We start from the raw sequence: 17500 nt of genomic DNA, 5'->3' as shown, positions 1-17500 counted from the left end.
GGAATTAAATATTTTATTTTTTGGTATGCTCTCGGCCACTACTATGGACTTTTTACAGCTTCTTCATTCATGGGAAATCTTTAGGGTTTCCTTTTCTAAATGTAAGACTATTATTTGTTTCCCCAAACAGAAAGAGATCAGAGTTAACAAGTTCAGTTCAATAAATCACTTTATATTTGGTGTTATGAGGAACAGTATGCTTCTTCATATAAAGAGACTTTTGTATAAGGCATGGATCTTATATCATAATAAAAGTTGGCTAACAAAAAAATAAACCAAGTAAACATTACAGTTTTAAGTAAACAATGTCTCTCTTCATTTTCATAATAGTTAGCATAGATTTTCTCGGCCATACGTCTCTTTACTTCACACAGGTATCTCTCACACTAAATTAAGACAACACATCCAGAGAAGAGCATGTCCTGAGCTGTTTGGTTGAAATTCCCCACGAAGTAAGAAACCAAGAAGCTGTTTATACATTTGCCTTAAAAGAAGGAGACTAATTATATGAACTGAGTTATTAATATATGAAGTTCTTGGTCCAATTATTAAAACTACAAAGAGACCGGGGAGCAATTTAAATGTCTGGTGCACCTCAAAATCTCTTTTTTTAAGGTTAATTATAATTCCAAGCAAAGCTACTCTAGATAGGCCCCTTAGGTTTTTGGCAGGTTTAAATAAAATAATAACAATAACATTACCTCGTTGGCCAGCTCCAGGAGCACTGGGGCAGCTCCATTTCTCCCCACCCCATTCAGGTACCTAGACAGACAAAGCCAAGTGGTAACGTACTAACAAGAAAAGGCCAGCATAGACTTGTCAGTATCCCCCGTGTGTACACGTTTCTCCTGGGCAAACGCCACGCTCCACTCTAGTTAAAGTACACTACTTTCATAGGAAAGCATTGAAGGGAAAAGGAAGACAAAAACAACTTACCTCAATACCACTGGCAACTGACTAACTGAAGTTGGGGGCACGAAGCATGAGCACATCGCTGTCCCTTGTTTTCATCTCCTAACAGGGGGCACAGCAGTGATTGCGAAAAGTACTATCCCTGTCACCCTGGCTTTATTATACCTCAACCACCTTACGGAAAGGAAATAAGTTTGCTCTTACGATTTGAAAAAAAGGCATCTATGCACCCATCCCACTTTTTTGTTTACGTATCTTTCACAGCATTGGTTGACACCTTATTAAGAAACAAATGGAACCGACTTGTCATCTGTGGGTCAGCACACCTTGTTAGACAATACCAGCCATCATCTCAACTGCCATACATTTCTGTCATAACCTCTATCCCTCCCATTCCCTAACCCAGCTTAAAAATAACAACAACAACAAAACCTCTCCAAATCCGTCCGAGACATGGAAGCCAGAATGATTTTATTTTTAAAGAAAAAAGTGGATATGCCATTTTCCCACATTAAATGTCAAGATTAAATTATAACCACTTAACGCCTCTTGTAAATTTCTTCATCCTCTGGGTCCCACCTACTGTCCTTGGCCAGCTTCATCTCTAGTCACTGTTCTTCACTCCAGCCTTCACCTGGAGAACTCATGATGCAGCTTACATGTAACTGTCTTCAATCCATCACCAGCCAGGAGTGAGCTAGGTGTCCCAGGGTACAATCGATGAGCTCCTTGTACATCTCTCCATTACTTAACACAGCATACTGTGTCTGCCTACTTACTTGTCTACCTCAACCCATTCCCCAGTATAAGGGTGAAAGCCCACAGAGGGTAGAGGAATTGTATTTTATTCCATTTGTTATGCCTCAAACAGATCTTGGCTTCTAATAGGTGATTGCATTATACGCATATATTTTTTCCTTCAATAAATGACTGATTTAATAACTTTCAAAACCCATACTGGACAAGAGTAGAGAATTAGACATGGATATTTTCTCTAGAGTATGCCATTTGAGTGAATAAATTAACAATATTTGTTTGAAAGTCAACAGATGAGACCTCCCATATAACTAACAGAAGAATATACTAAATTATATTATTTCACAAGTATGCTTATGAAGATGTATAATCTTTCTATAAACAAAGTGGAATAAAAACAAGTTATTCAAGGTAGGGGGTCTCAGGATCATTATAACTTCAAAGTAATTTTAGTAAGTTCATTTCCCATATATTGGGAACATTCTTGAAAAAATTATTTAGGAATCTGATTGTGAAATAAGCACTTTCAGAAGAAAAGGCAAAATTTTTAAAAAGTGGCAAATGCGGTTTAGAGAAAGGTCCCTGGGAAACGGCTTAGCTCAGAACCTCAAGCAACTCATGACAATTTCACTGCACTCACAGGCCTGCTCAAGGAACAACCAATCAGCTAGGCCAAGTCTGACCAACTCATCCGTATTAATAACCACCAAACATGCACACTCGTTACGGGTTCAGATTTGGGGCCAGATCAGTTAAGCCTATTCTGGTATTAAGGCTTAATACCTTAGGATAGGATATTAGGATATCTTTACAACTTTCTACTCAGCATTCATCTAGCCCACAAATGCCTGTCAGAGATAACTCGTGTTGGGTCTATTCCAGGTTCTGAGGAAGCAGCCGGGAACAAAACGTCCATGGTTCCTGCCATCACAGAGATTATATTTCAGTGGAGAGACAAGCAATGAGGACACAGAAAGAAATACATAATATAATGCTACATACTACGATAAAATGTAAACTTAGATGGGTTGGCCAGGAAGCCCATCTCTAAGGAAGTAACACTTAGGTAGAGACTCGTAAGAAGGAAAGCAGCGGGCCATAGGAGGAAGAATATTCTCAGCAAGAGAACAGATAAGTGCAAAGTCAGGAATATGCCTGGCGTGTCCGAGGACCAGGAGAGGCTCTAGTGTGACCACAGCAGAGCTTTGAGAGCTGATAGGGAATCATGACAAAGATTAGCCAGACCTCAGACCACTGCCTATCCCAGAGAACTGTTTGGACTCAAAATTCTATGTTTTATATAAGTGTTGGGATAACCATTATCTTGGTAATGGCCAATGGAGCACCTCTATTAAGTTTAAAGAAACAGGAAATGGTCAAACAATAACCCACTATATCTATATAGAAACATGCTCACTCTTAATGCAGTGGAAATTCCCAATTATGAGCTGGTTAAAGCGGCCTAGTTGCCAAGAAACAAAACCCCAGGGTACTGATGTAACCCGCCTGGGCTCTCTCAAGCAATAAACAGTAAAGCTCTGAAATGGAACCCTATCTCCCAAGGTCTACTGAGGTGCCTTCATATGTTGAAAAGGGTGGACCTGATTCCAAATATATTTATTCTCCAGCCTGTTTCCTAACTATGTCCTGTAGCACTTCAGAAGTGCCGGGGAAAAGAAATTAAGTAAAAATGAATTTGAAGTTGTAGTTGTCCTTTCTGGGAACTTTAACTGTCCTCAAGTGACACATTTTATTCCAATTTTTAGATATGCCATCAAAGAGGCATGCTAATTACAGAAAACATTCAGTAAGGACATGATCAGAAATTCCTCATGCTACCTGTCTCTGCATCCTCCAAGCATCTTGTGCAAACCTGCAGAGTAGACTTTTCATATGTTTATAGCGGATTGTTTCTCTCTCCACTTGGACAGGAAGCTCCTTGGGAGAGACGTATACAAAGGAATGCTGATCCTTCATCAAACAGATCCCTAGCAAAATCTGAATATAATTCAGATAGAAGGATGTGATTCTGAATACTACGTTGAGGTGACCTGGGGCATCTTCTGAATACCTATTTGCAAATTAAAACTACTTTGCACAGAATCTATGTGCCATCCTCTAGCTCTGCCAGAGGAGGACTAAGAAATGTTTAGCTTGTGGGTGAAGCGATCCTCAAAAGATCTTCATAGAAGGTTCATTTTATGTTTTTTTGAGTGTGAAAGATTCATTAGCATCTAAGATTAAAATAACATGTACAGATTTAAAATATTAAAGGCAGAGTTATTTGATCTTTATTATTTTCGTAATAATTATAATGGTAGAACTTCAAAAACCTAACAAAATTCTATCCTAAGCTCACGGCTGAATATCACCTTTGTTGATTCTATCTTTAAAATTTCTGGAGCCCATCTCCATGAATGCAGCTGTTTTCCCACTAAAATGGAACAATTGAGGACAGGCACCCTGTCTGATTCACATCTGTACCCTTGGTTCCTAGCATAGTAGATGGGACACGGGAAGTGCAAAGTAAATTGTGCCAATTAAACAAAAGAAGTGGTTCAAGTTTTCAGAAACTCTTTATATCACATAATGTCAATAACACATTTGAACTAGCCTTTTTTCTGTGTGAACAATGAAATGAAATTCAATCGATCTAATTCTCTAAAGCTAATCCAGCTGGCCCTCAAACTGTGTGCTGGGAGAAGGGAAGAGATGGGAGACCACATTTCTGAACTTTGCTACTGATGGGGACTTACAAATATGGCCACTTGTGAATGTGACTCCATGACTACATACAAGCTCACGTGCAACAATTTAGATGGACCTGAGTAAGTTTTGCCACGTGAGTTTTCTGTTTGGAAATAAAATGCCATTCATACAGGGAGAAAGAATAGAGTGGATTTCAAAATGAACACTCAAGCTGTGTCTGCACATACAGCTGTGTCAGAACTGAGGGAATTGCCTCAATAATTCAAATGCATGAGAAAATATTTTAGGCTGATATTTGGATACTTTGGACATTCAGTTAACCATGATGGCATCACATTGCGGATTATAGGGTTTGTAAATACGGACTTGGAATTCCAAATTGAGATCATCTCAACACTAGCAAGAATGCAGAGACACAGAAATTCTTAGTGCTAGTAGGAAGCCATCATAATCTTTGTAGACAGTAATTGGGGAATACATAATAAAATCTTTAAATGCTCATTGTGTGTATCAGTAATCACATATATAGAAATCTTAGAAAACGAATCCAAAATGCAAATAGTTACGTATCAAAATGTTTATCACGGTATTATTTTTATATTACAACATTGGAAACATATGTTCAACAGTTACACAATTCAGCAAATTTTGATACTTTCATATGACGAGGTAATGTAATCAATAAAATGTTTACAAAAAGCTCTCTACAGAGTAATATTATGTCATAGACATTTTTCGAAGTATAAAATTCAGGATTCACAATAGCATATACGGTATGACCTCATCTATATGAAAATGGATTGACAAAAGGCTAGAATGAAAAATACCACAGTGGTTATCTCTGGCTGCCACAATTATGGGCAATCATTCATTCCTTTTGAGACCATCACAAATGTGTTTAATTTCTATAATGTGTATTACTTTTATTTAAAAAAAAAGGAATTAAAGACAGTGTTAACATTGTCAAACTGCTTAACTATGTTTTGATATAACACAATTTGCCTTTATTACAATCAGATGGGAAACAAAAAGTTTTTAAGGCCAATTTACCTCGGAGAATACAGGGACATTTAAACGTCACTCTGACAAGGGGCCTGTACGGTCAATACGTCTGAAAGGTGACAGTATGGCCCATCTGCAAGCACAGGGTACAGGGCAGAAAGTCGGGGAGCAGGGGGTAAAGTAAGACACTGGTGAGGCTGCTTTCTTATTAATCTGTCCATTACAGCCGAATCTCACAGTTTTGTTTCAAAATGTTGTGACTCCTGGAAACAACTGAGATTCTCACATTTCAGTAAATTTAAAGAAATACAAATATATTCTCATTATTGCTCATCCAACTGTGCATCACTGAGTAACCATATTTACAGGAAAGACTTTTATTTCTGGCTTGAACAACTCAGATAACCCAATACAGTATGTTCATACTTTGATAATTAAATGTATTTTGAAATGAAACTAAATGTCAAAAAGCAGCACTTAGAGATCTTAGCAATCATCTAATTAAAACGGCCTTTTTACAACAATGAAAATGATCGTCAGAGGGCAGCCCCACAGCCTGCTGGTGGAGCTCCAAATTTCTAGGAAATGCTCTATTTTCTACTGCTTGTGTCAACAAGGCTTTAAAGACTGGACATATCATACTTTTATATGATGGTGTTAGACGAGAACTTTTACAAACAAAAGTGTGCTTTTTGACATAAATGTAACTGTTCAGTCTGGTTTTAGAGGGCCTGGATTCCAAAGCTGTTACTGACATCACAGCACTTTGTGAGCCATTCTTCAGTTTTTATTCATGATTAAGGTTCTAACTTTAAGTGCTGATGTCACTGAGGAGATTATAAGTTTTGAAAAAAATCAATTCAAACTTTGCAGAGACTTGTTTAGCGGGGAATTCCCCCCAGACACAAAAGAGTGTGCATGCATGCAGTGTGTGTACCTTCAACAGACACTACTACTGAAAACGAACATGACTCTAATATATGGCATGGTGTGTGATTTTTTAGAAGGCTAGCTTCAATAACTCTTCTTTTTAATAAACCCTTCGCAGTTCTTAAAAAACGACTTTGCAGAAACATGATACCAATAGTTAATCTAGATATTCATTTCATTCATAAAATTTTCGTGCATAAAATCATTCACCTAAAATTGCTGGTGTCACTCTCACCACAGAAACGTTGATCTGTCAATCTTAAGTGTAATATCTTAAGAGCATATTTCAGACAGTTTTCCTTTCCAATATGTCCTTGAAATATTTAAGAAACCAACCAACAATTCTAACGCAAACCATTACCATTTACGGTTGTAAATTATTCAGTCACATTACAAAGACAATAACCTTTTTAGAATTTTTTTTAAAAAGAGCTATTTTAAAGATTCTGTTTTAGGACAGAGGTTGAAAACTATTTATAATAAACTAGACCGAAATTAAAATATCCCCTGGACACTACGTGGTTGATTTGATACCCAGATTTTCTTTTTAAGATACAAAATCCCATTTAAAATGTGACAGTTGTATATTATTTCACATCTTCATATGTCCTTACTTGACGTATCTTTTTTTTTTTTGACTTCTAAAATGGCAAACCCAATACCTATGATGCAAAACAGAAGTGCACCCAAATTCACTCTTCACTTCCAAATACATTTTTTGACTTGCTGATCTAAGGCATAAAACTTAAGTTTATTTGAGAACTTTCACACATACATGTAGATATGTGCGCATCGACATATGCATCTATATGAGATATGCGATTACAGTAAGTTTAAAATAGCCAGCTGAGATTTCATACTACTGTTAAGGTTTTCTTACACAGTATATATACACACACCCAATCAAGACAGTCTCACCATATTCTTTAAGCAAAGCATTTGAGAAATCACTCAAAAAGATACCTGGAGCCTTCAGGTAAGACTTATATCGCATTGCCTTGGCATGTTATACAGACAATCAATTTAGTACCCTAATTTATTCATAATTATTATTACAATTAATAGGTGCTATGATACCCTCTAGTGGGGCAGGCAGGTCATACCTCTGATAATAACTTTCAATCGCCTCTGAAGTATGATGTTTGGCATGTGTTCTTTTGATATGTTTCTGAAACAAAAAACAGAAAAGATCTTTACGTTGTGTCACATGTCAGGTTCAAGAGCGGAATGACGTATTTCTTCATCCCAATGTCTAGCACACAGGGCAAGCTGAGCAACAGTTTGGGGATCTGGGCGGTGGTAGGTCTTTTTGCCTCCTCTTCTATGAAGCTATGCATTTCAATCCCAGTGCCTGGCCGGGGTGTCTTCAGACCATAGCACAAGGTACAGCATATATGTAAAAGCCAACGGGGTCACAGTAATTGAATCTAAATAAGTTTGCTTAGGGTTGCAGAGGGCAAAGAAAAACTTGTTCCCTCTTTCAACCTTTGTATTAATTTTCCCTCAACTCAATTCCATCTAAGTCCTCTGCACTCTAGTTTTACAATCCAATTGCCATTTTTAACCAGGAAGAACAGTGCTTAAAAACAACTTATTTGAAAACTACAAAAAGTAATTCCATAGAGACTTGCCACTTGACTGACACCTGTCATCTCATGATAAATGACTCCATTTTCTGCCTCTCTTGCCTTCTGCCACTCCAGCAATGGTCATTTATCATCATCTCTGTCAGCAATGGAAAGCGGCACTGACAGTGCAAGTCAGCAAACATTTAGCACATGGAACCACGCAACACAGGGAAATTATTATTGTCAGAATAATAATGGTTTAGCATAATTTATTACAGGTCCACCAAATAAGCAAAGGCTAGATGTTATTAGACAGATGGATGGGTAGGCTTGGCAGGCCTCCACTGAGACGCAGGCGGTGCTCGATGTGGAAAGGAGAGCATCCTCCAACCCAATCAGAGAGCTGGCAGTTCAATTACAAAGAAATAAAGGGACATTCATCATTCAATTAGGCACCTGTCAACCCTCACAAAGGAGAAAACTTCTAACCTGGTACTCCTGGGAGAAGATGCTCAGCAGAGTGGCCTGCGATTGACTGGAACAAATAAAAGAAGGACAAAGTTAATTACTGGAGTGCACGGCAAAGAAACAAAAGAGAAAGGAGCTTCAAAGGTAGGCCTGCTGCCCTGTAATCTAACAGAACATGAAAACAAGTGTGGAAAAGTTGTTCCAGATGAACACCTCAAACAAAGGCTTCCTGCTGCTAGGTCAAGGAGAGAGAAAAAGGGAAAGGGAAGAGTATGGATGGCCTCACAGCAAACGATCATACAATGTAGATGTTTTTTAACTTTAGGGTGATTAGGAATCCTGTCTGTAGCACGTAGCTACGTTAAAGGAGACTAAAAGGAGGCAAGGTTTATTTCCGTCAGTAAATGGGAAGAGTGAAATCCCACAAACAGTGCAGAATGCGAAATTCACGCGCTGGCAACATTCTCAATTTATTTTGTTAGCGGACACGTATCCTCTTCCGCAGCGATCTTGGCGTGGGGGAACAAACTTGGGTCTTCACCGGAAGTCGCGCTGAGACACCACTGGAACATTCCTACAGACACTAGCAGGCTTTGAAAATAAGTTTGCAAGAGGAAGGCCAAGGTCTTTGGAGTCCGTCTTTGCCAAAGACTGCCATGAGCCTTATTCGTCCAAGACTCCACACAATGACAAACACCTGGCATTGAAGAAGCCTGGAAAACATCCTTCTCAAGTGGGAATTTTCCTCTCGCAATTGTTAACATTTAGAAATGGAACAGAATTTTTTTTTTCTCTAAAAAGCAATCAATAACCTACTGCTACTCTTTTTGATTGCCCTCTGTAGATACATCTACCTTATCATATCGTGAGAACAATTAATTATTTCTGATATAGTTTCCTACTAAACGCTATCTGAACAAATTACGGTGTTAGTAATTCGACTTTTATAGTACACCAAAGCACTATGAATAATTAAAAATTTTCTATGCATGAATGAAATCTCTTAAGCTCATCACAGGTAATTTGGAGAGTGTGAAATAAAAACAATGACACTATATTTCTTTACTTACTGCCAAAGTGTTGTCATCTTTTGCATACCATCATAGATTTGGCTTCTAACTCCTTTCCATTCTTATCAGATTACAAAAAAAAATAGGTTAAAAAAAGACTGTAAATGTTCATCAAGGAAAACTGATGGTTACTAAAGAACTGTTTCAATAACTCAAAAGCCCTTAGAAATGATTGAATAAAATTATAAACTCATTACAATCCATTTTTTTCAATTTCCCTTTAAAACTGGAAACCATTCTTTAAAGAGCCAATTTTAACATCTTCCTATTATTCCTGGCTTGCCTGAACTCTATAGGAAATCAAATGTCCCAGGTAGCGTTTCTGACAACCAACTTCTGAGGGGAAGAAAAAAAAAAAAAAAGGCAAAATTAAGCCCAAATCTCTATAAGCTACTGAGTAAGTCAATATGTTAGGTATTTGTGGGCAATAAGTACACACCTCCTCATTGTACTGCAAAATATATTTAGGTTAGCCACTTAATGATAGACAAAATATTAAATCTCTAAGTGTCAGAAAATACAATGGAAATAAATGTGCTTGTATGGGCAAGTTGGGGACCAATGACCAATGATTAATGAGGAGGAAACAAAGCTGTGAATAAAACAAAAGTGTAAGTGTAGACACCCAAAATGGGAAGGGTAAGAGACAGATGGAGAGATAAGTCCAGGAATAAAGAGTTCAGCATGATAAGATGGTCAGGAGTTGAGGGTACTGTAAAAATGGAAGATGAGATAATGTCTTTAGGAGCCAGGAAACTATCTTTAAAACTGCTTAGAATTCGATTCAACTGAAACTGTGGGCAGAGCCTGTGGAGTAACTCATTTTCTCAATGGCCAATGGGGTTAGAGAGGAGACTCCAGAAGGAGGTAGAAACTGGCCTAGACACAGAGAGAGCAAATGATCTACTTAACATAGTAACAAAGACAGACAGACCTGGGTCCAAAATGCTTTGGGTTTGGGTGATGAGACAAAGCTGCTTAGGGCTGAATGTCACTTGATAGGTTTTTGCCAATCAAACTATAATGTTCCTCTGTGTGCTAAGCTTATAGAAGAGTGTTCTGAACATGCCTCACACCTTAAAGAGCAGGAAAGTAGTACTGCAACTGAGACACTGACTCCAGCACGTATCACTTGTTCCTTACCTCCAGAGTGTCAATTCCGATATACCAAACGGAAAGAGGCAAGTCGAGAGAGCCATCACAAGGTTCGAGGGTAGAGCCACGAAGGACTGCCCTTCTCCCACTGCAGTCTCCCAGTGTTTTGTTTGATTGGCTAAGAGAGCACGAGTTTGGGCATAAATTCAACAATCACTAGGTTCACAAGGAAAGTGGTTTTTAACCAAAGAAGAGGGGAGAAAAATACAATACATAACTAAAAAGTCTATCTTGAACACCACAGTCAATCAGTCAGCAGTATTCACTGAGCATCTATAATGGCCCAAGGTCGACTTAGAGACTTTCAAAATGTACACTCAAAAAAAAAAAAAAAAAAAAAAAAAAAAGGCAAAAATTAGAACACTGTCAAGTACCGACATATTTTTTAGGGATCTAGTGAAGCAAATCACACTCTGAATCTCACATATTTCAAGACTACATTGGTTTTGGAGCCTATACGCGTCACTTAGCGTATACGTGTTTTAAATTTACATGTTCAAAAATACAAGCACTTATTTTGTACAAATGCCCAAGATATATTATTTAAAACCTCTTCAAAACTCAGTTTTGTCTTTTTTCGCATGCAACCCTCCCATATTAAGCACCTCACCCTGCAGCTGTCTGAGAAAAGAAGAGCAAGCCGGTGGACCCCTAGAATGGCTATGGAAAACACTGCCCGAATCATGTGTGAGGGTCTACACGGAGCAGTAGCAGTGATGTGGCAGCGGCGGGGAAAAAAGGACAAGGTCAGAGCCAAAAAACAATGAGGATGACAGCAAAGGGGATGGAAGAAACCCAGGTCCTTGAGAACACTGTTGAGCTGCTCAAGCAACCATGATTTGAACCGAGCAAACTCCATACTTCTTCTGAGTAATACTAGATGCTTTTTTTTTTTTTTCAACCTTCAAAATGAAGAAACAAACCCACCAGGTCTCGGTGTACCCTGGCAGTAGGAGCCATGACAGAGGGAGAATGAGAAAGGGTACTCCATCATGATGGCACGTGTATGGGCTGCAATACGTGTAAGGGTTGTCTATATTTAGACTTTCTAATTCCCTCTTAGCTGGCAGGTACTGTATTTGGCTTTCTTAACATTATTCGTCTACTCGTCACTGTGTCACCAAGTTGATGTGCCCAGAGATCATAAATTGGGGGCGGGGGGAGGTGTATATGATTTTTCCCTATAGATTTTAAATACCAATGGGTTATTACTTACCTTCATTTCATATTGCATTCAGGACTCTTCAAATGCCAGGTACATGCAAAGGCAGTATACCAGCACCCTGTTCAAAATTTCACTTAACATGTCCCCAAATCCTTCCAGCTACGATGCTCAGTAACCTGAAGGGTATTCGAGAAAATGAACACTGGAGGGTTTCATGAGTGCTGCAGAGATGAAGAGCAGAGCTGGGCACAGACTTAGTGGCAATGCAACTTTCATATGAGGAGGAAGTCCTCATGTTCCCAGTTGGAGGCTTAAAAAAATAGAATCTTAAGGAAGAAGATGCCATACATTTTATGTTCCTCCTCTTCTCAAATAGCCAACCTCCAAAAAAAGACCATAAAAAAGTAAGTACCATTACTTAATTTTCAAGCTCCTTTTGCTACAGAATCTGGGAAGCTTAAATGTCTATACCCCACTGAGCTCAAAATTCTCTGACCAAAATAAATATTATTTCTGGGACTCAGAAAGCAGTAAACCAATTAAAGGGAGATGAAGCAGGATACTCCTACAAAGCAACAGACTGGGAGACCTCCCAGCTATAAGCTGCAGCCTCTCAAGTCTGTGAAAGAACACAATGGAACACTCTACGCGGTTAATGATTCAGAGTACTGGTCAGGGAAGGTCTTCTATGAAAGCAATGCATCCACCCTCCCTCACTCCCACCTTCCTACACACCTACACACAAATCTGAAATGGAGAGCCTTTTTACCGCCTCCCCCTCCCCCCCATAATATCAAAATGAAATTCAATAATAGCAAGACTTGGTAGAACAATACAACTTTTTTTCCCCTTTCTTTTTAGGAACTTATAATGCAAAACAGAATCTGGAGGGAGATTATTGATACTCTGATACCAGTAGTTGGGGGCGACGGGGGCAGGAGGAGAAAGATAACTAAATTCAAGAAATAGAGAAATATTTATGCATTACATGTAACCTCCCATTTCTTCTCTTCAATTTTCAACTTCATATCAAGGTTACAGACTATATCTTATGCTCCATCATGACAAATATTCCCACAAGTAACTATATAGATGGCAGCATTAAGCTTAGCAAAAATCAATTATCAAAAAGAAAATGTTTAAAGGCCTCAGTTGTTATATATATGAAACAAAAGCGGTTACTATCCTAGGCTCTTGACTAATCTTCCTGGTAAACTGAAGTCACATAGAAAATAGATCTACAACAAGAGCTAAAATTCATATGGACCTTTACTTTGCACTAGACACTCTACTGGGCACTCTGTTTTACTCTCACACTAACCCTCTGAGGTCGGTACTATTATTGTCCTTATTTTAAAGATGTGGAAATGAGGGGAAAGACCTTAGGTAACACACACAACCGAAGGGCTCGACACATAGGCAGCAGAGCCGGGAATCCAAAGCCAGCCCCCGTTCCCAACCCCGAACTCTTCATCTCAGTGCGAAACTGCCTTGCCAACACTTCCCAGAAATCAGCTCTGCGTGCCAGGTGCACTAGTACCCCGGCTGGAGCACTTCTGTGATATCATGTTACGTTCTAGACAAGCCTGCGAGGTAGGCATTGTTGCTTTTGTAACAGAAAATTGAAGACATGGGATGTCAAGCCTTCTGAACCAATTTCGTGGCCTGAGACAATATTCCCTTTAAAAAAAAAATCAAACTGCAGTTTTCCTTTTACCAGCGACATAAAAATGCTCTTCTTTTTTGTGTTGAAAGATAAAGGAACTATTAAATTCAGGAAATAGCCTAGGATTAAAAAATTGTTGGGTAATTTCCATTATTCTCCCTGCAGCTAAGGTATATTTTGTTAATAACCACACCACTGTCTGAAGTGTCTCTATGTGAATGCATGCATGTCTTTTGCTTTAAATGTTATTTATTGCATACAAAGCAGCTTTAAATCTTTCCTTGAACAACACAGTATAAACAACCCAATCAGTCTTCTCTACAGTGGATGACACCATCTACGAGGGTTAATTTTATTAAATAATAGTTAATGAAGACTTTCTTGGTTATAAAATAATACCTATTCTATGTAAAATGCAGAGATGTCCATTGTTAGCATTCTGGCATGTATTTTTCCTGCGTTTTTACTCTGTGTCTCCTGTGTGTTTATGTGTTTAGACACATACATTTTAAAAATTATGTGTTTTTAACCTACCTTGTAAAATACCGTCATTATGTAAGATACTAACATTTATCTATGTTATTACATATTTCTTTTTAAGCTATATTTATTGTGACCTTCTAAAGACACATTTTTTAAAAACATGGAACAAATGCACAGCCAATGAATTAGTACGTAAAAAGCAAAACCATACAGAGCCATTATATCAACAAATAGAACACTGCTGGCACCCCAAAAAGCACCCTATTTGATCACCAACCTTTCTCTCTCACAACCTGATCTTTCTGTTCATCTCTTACTTTTCTTTGTAGTCTTACCACCCAAATATGTATCACTAAGTTGTACAAGTTAGCTTTGCCTTGTGCTAACTTTACCTTAACGGAACCACACAGTGTGTTCTTCTGTATCTGGCTTCATTCATGCAACAGTATGTCTGTGAAAGTCATCCAGTTATTTTAAGTGCAGTTAAATTGTTTTCATTGTTATACAGTGTATTCTATTGTCCAAGTGTATACCACATTCATCTCTTCTGTTGTTGATGGACATCTGAACTGTCTCCAGTCTTTTGCTAATGGAAATAATGTTGCAGCCAACAATCTTGCCTATCTCTAGGTAATGAGTATAACTATAGAAGTCAAATCCTGGGTCATCTGACATACACATTTCTTGCTTCTGTAGATATTATCAAACAATATTTCAAAGTCTTTATGACAATTTTAAAGTCCCACCAGCATTAAAAGACAGTCCCCACTGCTGTCACATTTTTCTTTTAGTCCACAGCTTGTCTTTTCATTTTCTTTATGAAAAGAAGTGCAAAACCTTTAATTATGATGAAATCCAATTTATCAGTTCTTTAATTTGACTATTTAGTTTTTATAGGTCTTTTCTAAGAAATCTTTGCCTGCCTATAGTCATGAAGATATTTTCATGTATTTTCTTTTAGAAGCCTAATAGTGTAAGCTCTTACATTTAGGTCTATAAGCTATCTTACATTAAATCTGTACATTGAGATAGGAGTTGCAGTTTGTTCTTGCCTTTTTCATAAAAACATCTAGCTGACCAAACACCATGTGCCCACCGAATTATCACTGTTGCCTTTGAGGAAACCAAATACCTGAGGGTCTGTTTTGGGACTTTCTAATCTTCTCCAGTAATTTATATATTAATCTTTACACAGATACCACCTTGTAGCTAAACCATGTACATTTAATGTAATTGCTGATATACTTAGGATTAAGTTGATCATCTTACCGTCTTACGCACTATACATTCCCTATCTCTCCTTTCTTGTCTTAATTCCAATTGGTTTAATACTTATTCTTCACTATTTGAACACTGACAACTTGGAAGTTGCCATTCTTTACAAGTTATACTATTTTTGGGGTGCCTGGGTGGGTCAGTCAGTTAAGCGTTCGACTTCGGCTCAGGTCATGATCTCACAGTTTGTGGGGTTTGAGCCCCGCATCGGGCCCTGTGCTGACAGCTAGCTCAGAGCGTGGAGCCTGCTTCAGATTCGGTATCTCCCTCTCTCTCTCTGATCCTCCGTTGCTCACGCTGTCTCTCTCTCTCTCAGAAATAAATAAAAAACATTTAAAAATTTAAAAAAAAAATAAGTTATACTATTTTTTTAATGATTATCCTACATAATCACATGCCTCCTCAAATGATCAAAATTTATTATTAATTTGTGATGGACTGCTACCTGGAAAATACAGAGACTTTACAATACTATCTACAGTTCTCCTCTCCTGTAATATAAGATAGTATGGGCATTGTTTTAATTCTGCTTATATCTTAAAATCACTGCTATTGTTTTATTCAGTCTCCATTTATTCAGATATACCAACATGTATACCATTTCATTGTCCTTCATTTCTTTCTTCTCCATTCTTCCACCTGGAATAACTTCCACTTAATAAATCTATCAGTACAGGCGTGTAGGTGATACCAAATTTTGGCTCTTTCAATGATAAATGTATCTTATTCTCTATCTGGTTTCAAGATTTTTTTAACCTGTAGTTTTTAGGATTTTTAACTAAACTCATGCTAAGAATCTATTGGACTTCTTCTATGTGGCTAGATATCGAATATTCATCATTTTGGGATTATTTTTAACCATTATTTCTTCAAAGAAAACTTTAACACTCTCCTCCTCCTGAGGACAAATATGTGTCCTGAGCCATCCTTATTATATCCTCCAAATCTTACTCTCTCTTCATATGTGCCACCTTTTTGTTACTCTTTGCTATTCGATGTTACCTTCTGGGTATTTTCTTCTGTTCCATCTTCCAGTTCATTAAGTCTCTCTTTAATAATGTCTAATTTGCTGTTAAATCCACCCAAATTTGGTTTTTGTATTTTCCACTTATAGATTTTCTATTTGACTATTTTTCAAATAAGTTCCCTATAATATGTTTTGATCTTCTTAACTCCTTGAGTAAAGTCCAATTATAAAAATGCTATTTAGTACAATAAGTAGAGACCCTGTAAGTGTATTTCTACAGCTTCTACTAGCTCTCATTCATGTTGTCATGTCTACTTATGTGACTGAATATCTCTCACTACAAGTCATTCTACTTGAAAAATGGCTTTATAAATAATTTGAAGAGTAAAATCATGTTATCTTTCTCCAGAGATAATTCTGATTTTGATTCTGGAAATAACAGAAGTCTAGGATCAGTTTAGTCCAATTTCAGGTAATAATTCTGGAGGCCAATGAGGTGAACCTCAAAATGACATGTGGATCTGTTTTACTTTCAGTTCACATTTACCCCTAGGATATAGCTCTTTAGGGTTCCATCTTGAAGTTTGGGACATTTAGAGCAGCTCCCACCTTGGTGGCCTCTGCTTCTTAAACTTTGGTCTTCTGCCTCTATAAAGCTTTCAAAAGTTCTGCTCAGAACTTGACTACATCTCCTGAAAAAATCACTAAGTTAGAATTCAATGATTAAAAAGTTCCCTAAAAGCTCTTATTTTCAGAAATAAAAAATATGTATTTCAAACTAACTCATCAAGAAGAAATCATGATGGAAATAACAAAAATATACCAAATTGAGCAATGATAGTGGTACACACCAACAGCTGGAGGAAATTTATTTCATAGATGAGACATTAGAGACAAAAGAGAAAGGGAAGTGATTTTATTCTAGGAGAGTCTAGCAAACTAGAGATCTTAGCAATTAAATTAAAATAAGAGAAGAAATAAGAGAATCAAGAAAGAAGAATCAAGGGTACCTAGATAGCTCAGTCAGTTAAGCACCTGACTTGATTTCAGCTCAGGTTATAAGCTCACAGTTCTTGAGACAGAGCTGTGGCTGTCAGCACAGAACCAGAACCTGGTTGGTATTCTCTCTCTCTCCCTCTCCCTCCCCCCTCCCTTTCTCTCTGCCCCTCTGCTGCTTCTTCTCTCTCTCTAAATAAATAAATAAACTTAAAAAAAAATAAAAATCTGAGAGGACTTTGATAAACTGATCTTTAAGATTCTTTTCTGCTCTAAGTCCTGTCCTATTCCAAATGTTCTGATTTAGAAGAGTCTTAAGTATCTAGACTTATTTCCTTTCTCATTTAGTTTAGGTATTAATTTTTTAGAACGAGCCAT

General features: G+C 37.6%; 1 protein-coding gene across 5 annotated transcripts in view; it reads right to left on the bottom strand.

The window, feature by feature from the left end:
• The window catches only part of CDIN1 (CDAN1 interacting nuclease 1), a 208679-nt gene that overhangs the window by 151611 nt on the left and 39568 nt on the right, over nt 1–17500 (bottom strand). For 2 of the 5 annotated variants that reach the window (XM_077759962.1, XM_077759958.1), the window contains exons 2-4: nt 8367–8412; nt 7413–7477; nt 702–762 (exon numbers count right to left, since the gene is read on the bottom strand). The exons of 2 other annotated variants lie outside the window; for them this stretch is intronic. Coding sequence is in view for 1 of the 3 variants with exons in the window: in XM_077759958.1 (XP_077616084.1) it covers nt 702–762; nt 7413–7477; nt 8367–8412 (172 nt within the window). In the remaining 2 variants the exon portion in view is untranslated. The remainder of the gene's footprint in view (nt 1–701; nt 763–7412; nt 7478–8366; nt 8413–17500) is intronic. One more of the 5 variants, XM_077759961.1, reaches the window with a different exon arrangement.

The sequence above is a fragment of the Crocuta crocuta genome, unplaced genomic scaffold (assembly GCF_008692635.1).
Source record: "Crocuta crocuta isolate KB4526 unplaced genomic scaffold, BGI_CrCroc_1.0 scaffold293, whole genome shotgun sequence".
NCBI lineage: Eukaryota > Metazoa > Chordata > Mammalia > Carnivora > Hyaenidae > Crocuta > Crocuta crocuta.
This window is presented reverse-complemented; position numbering and strand designations above follow the sequence as displayed.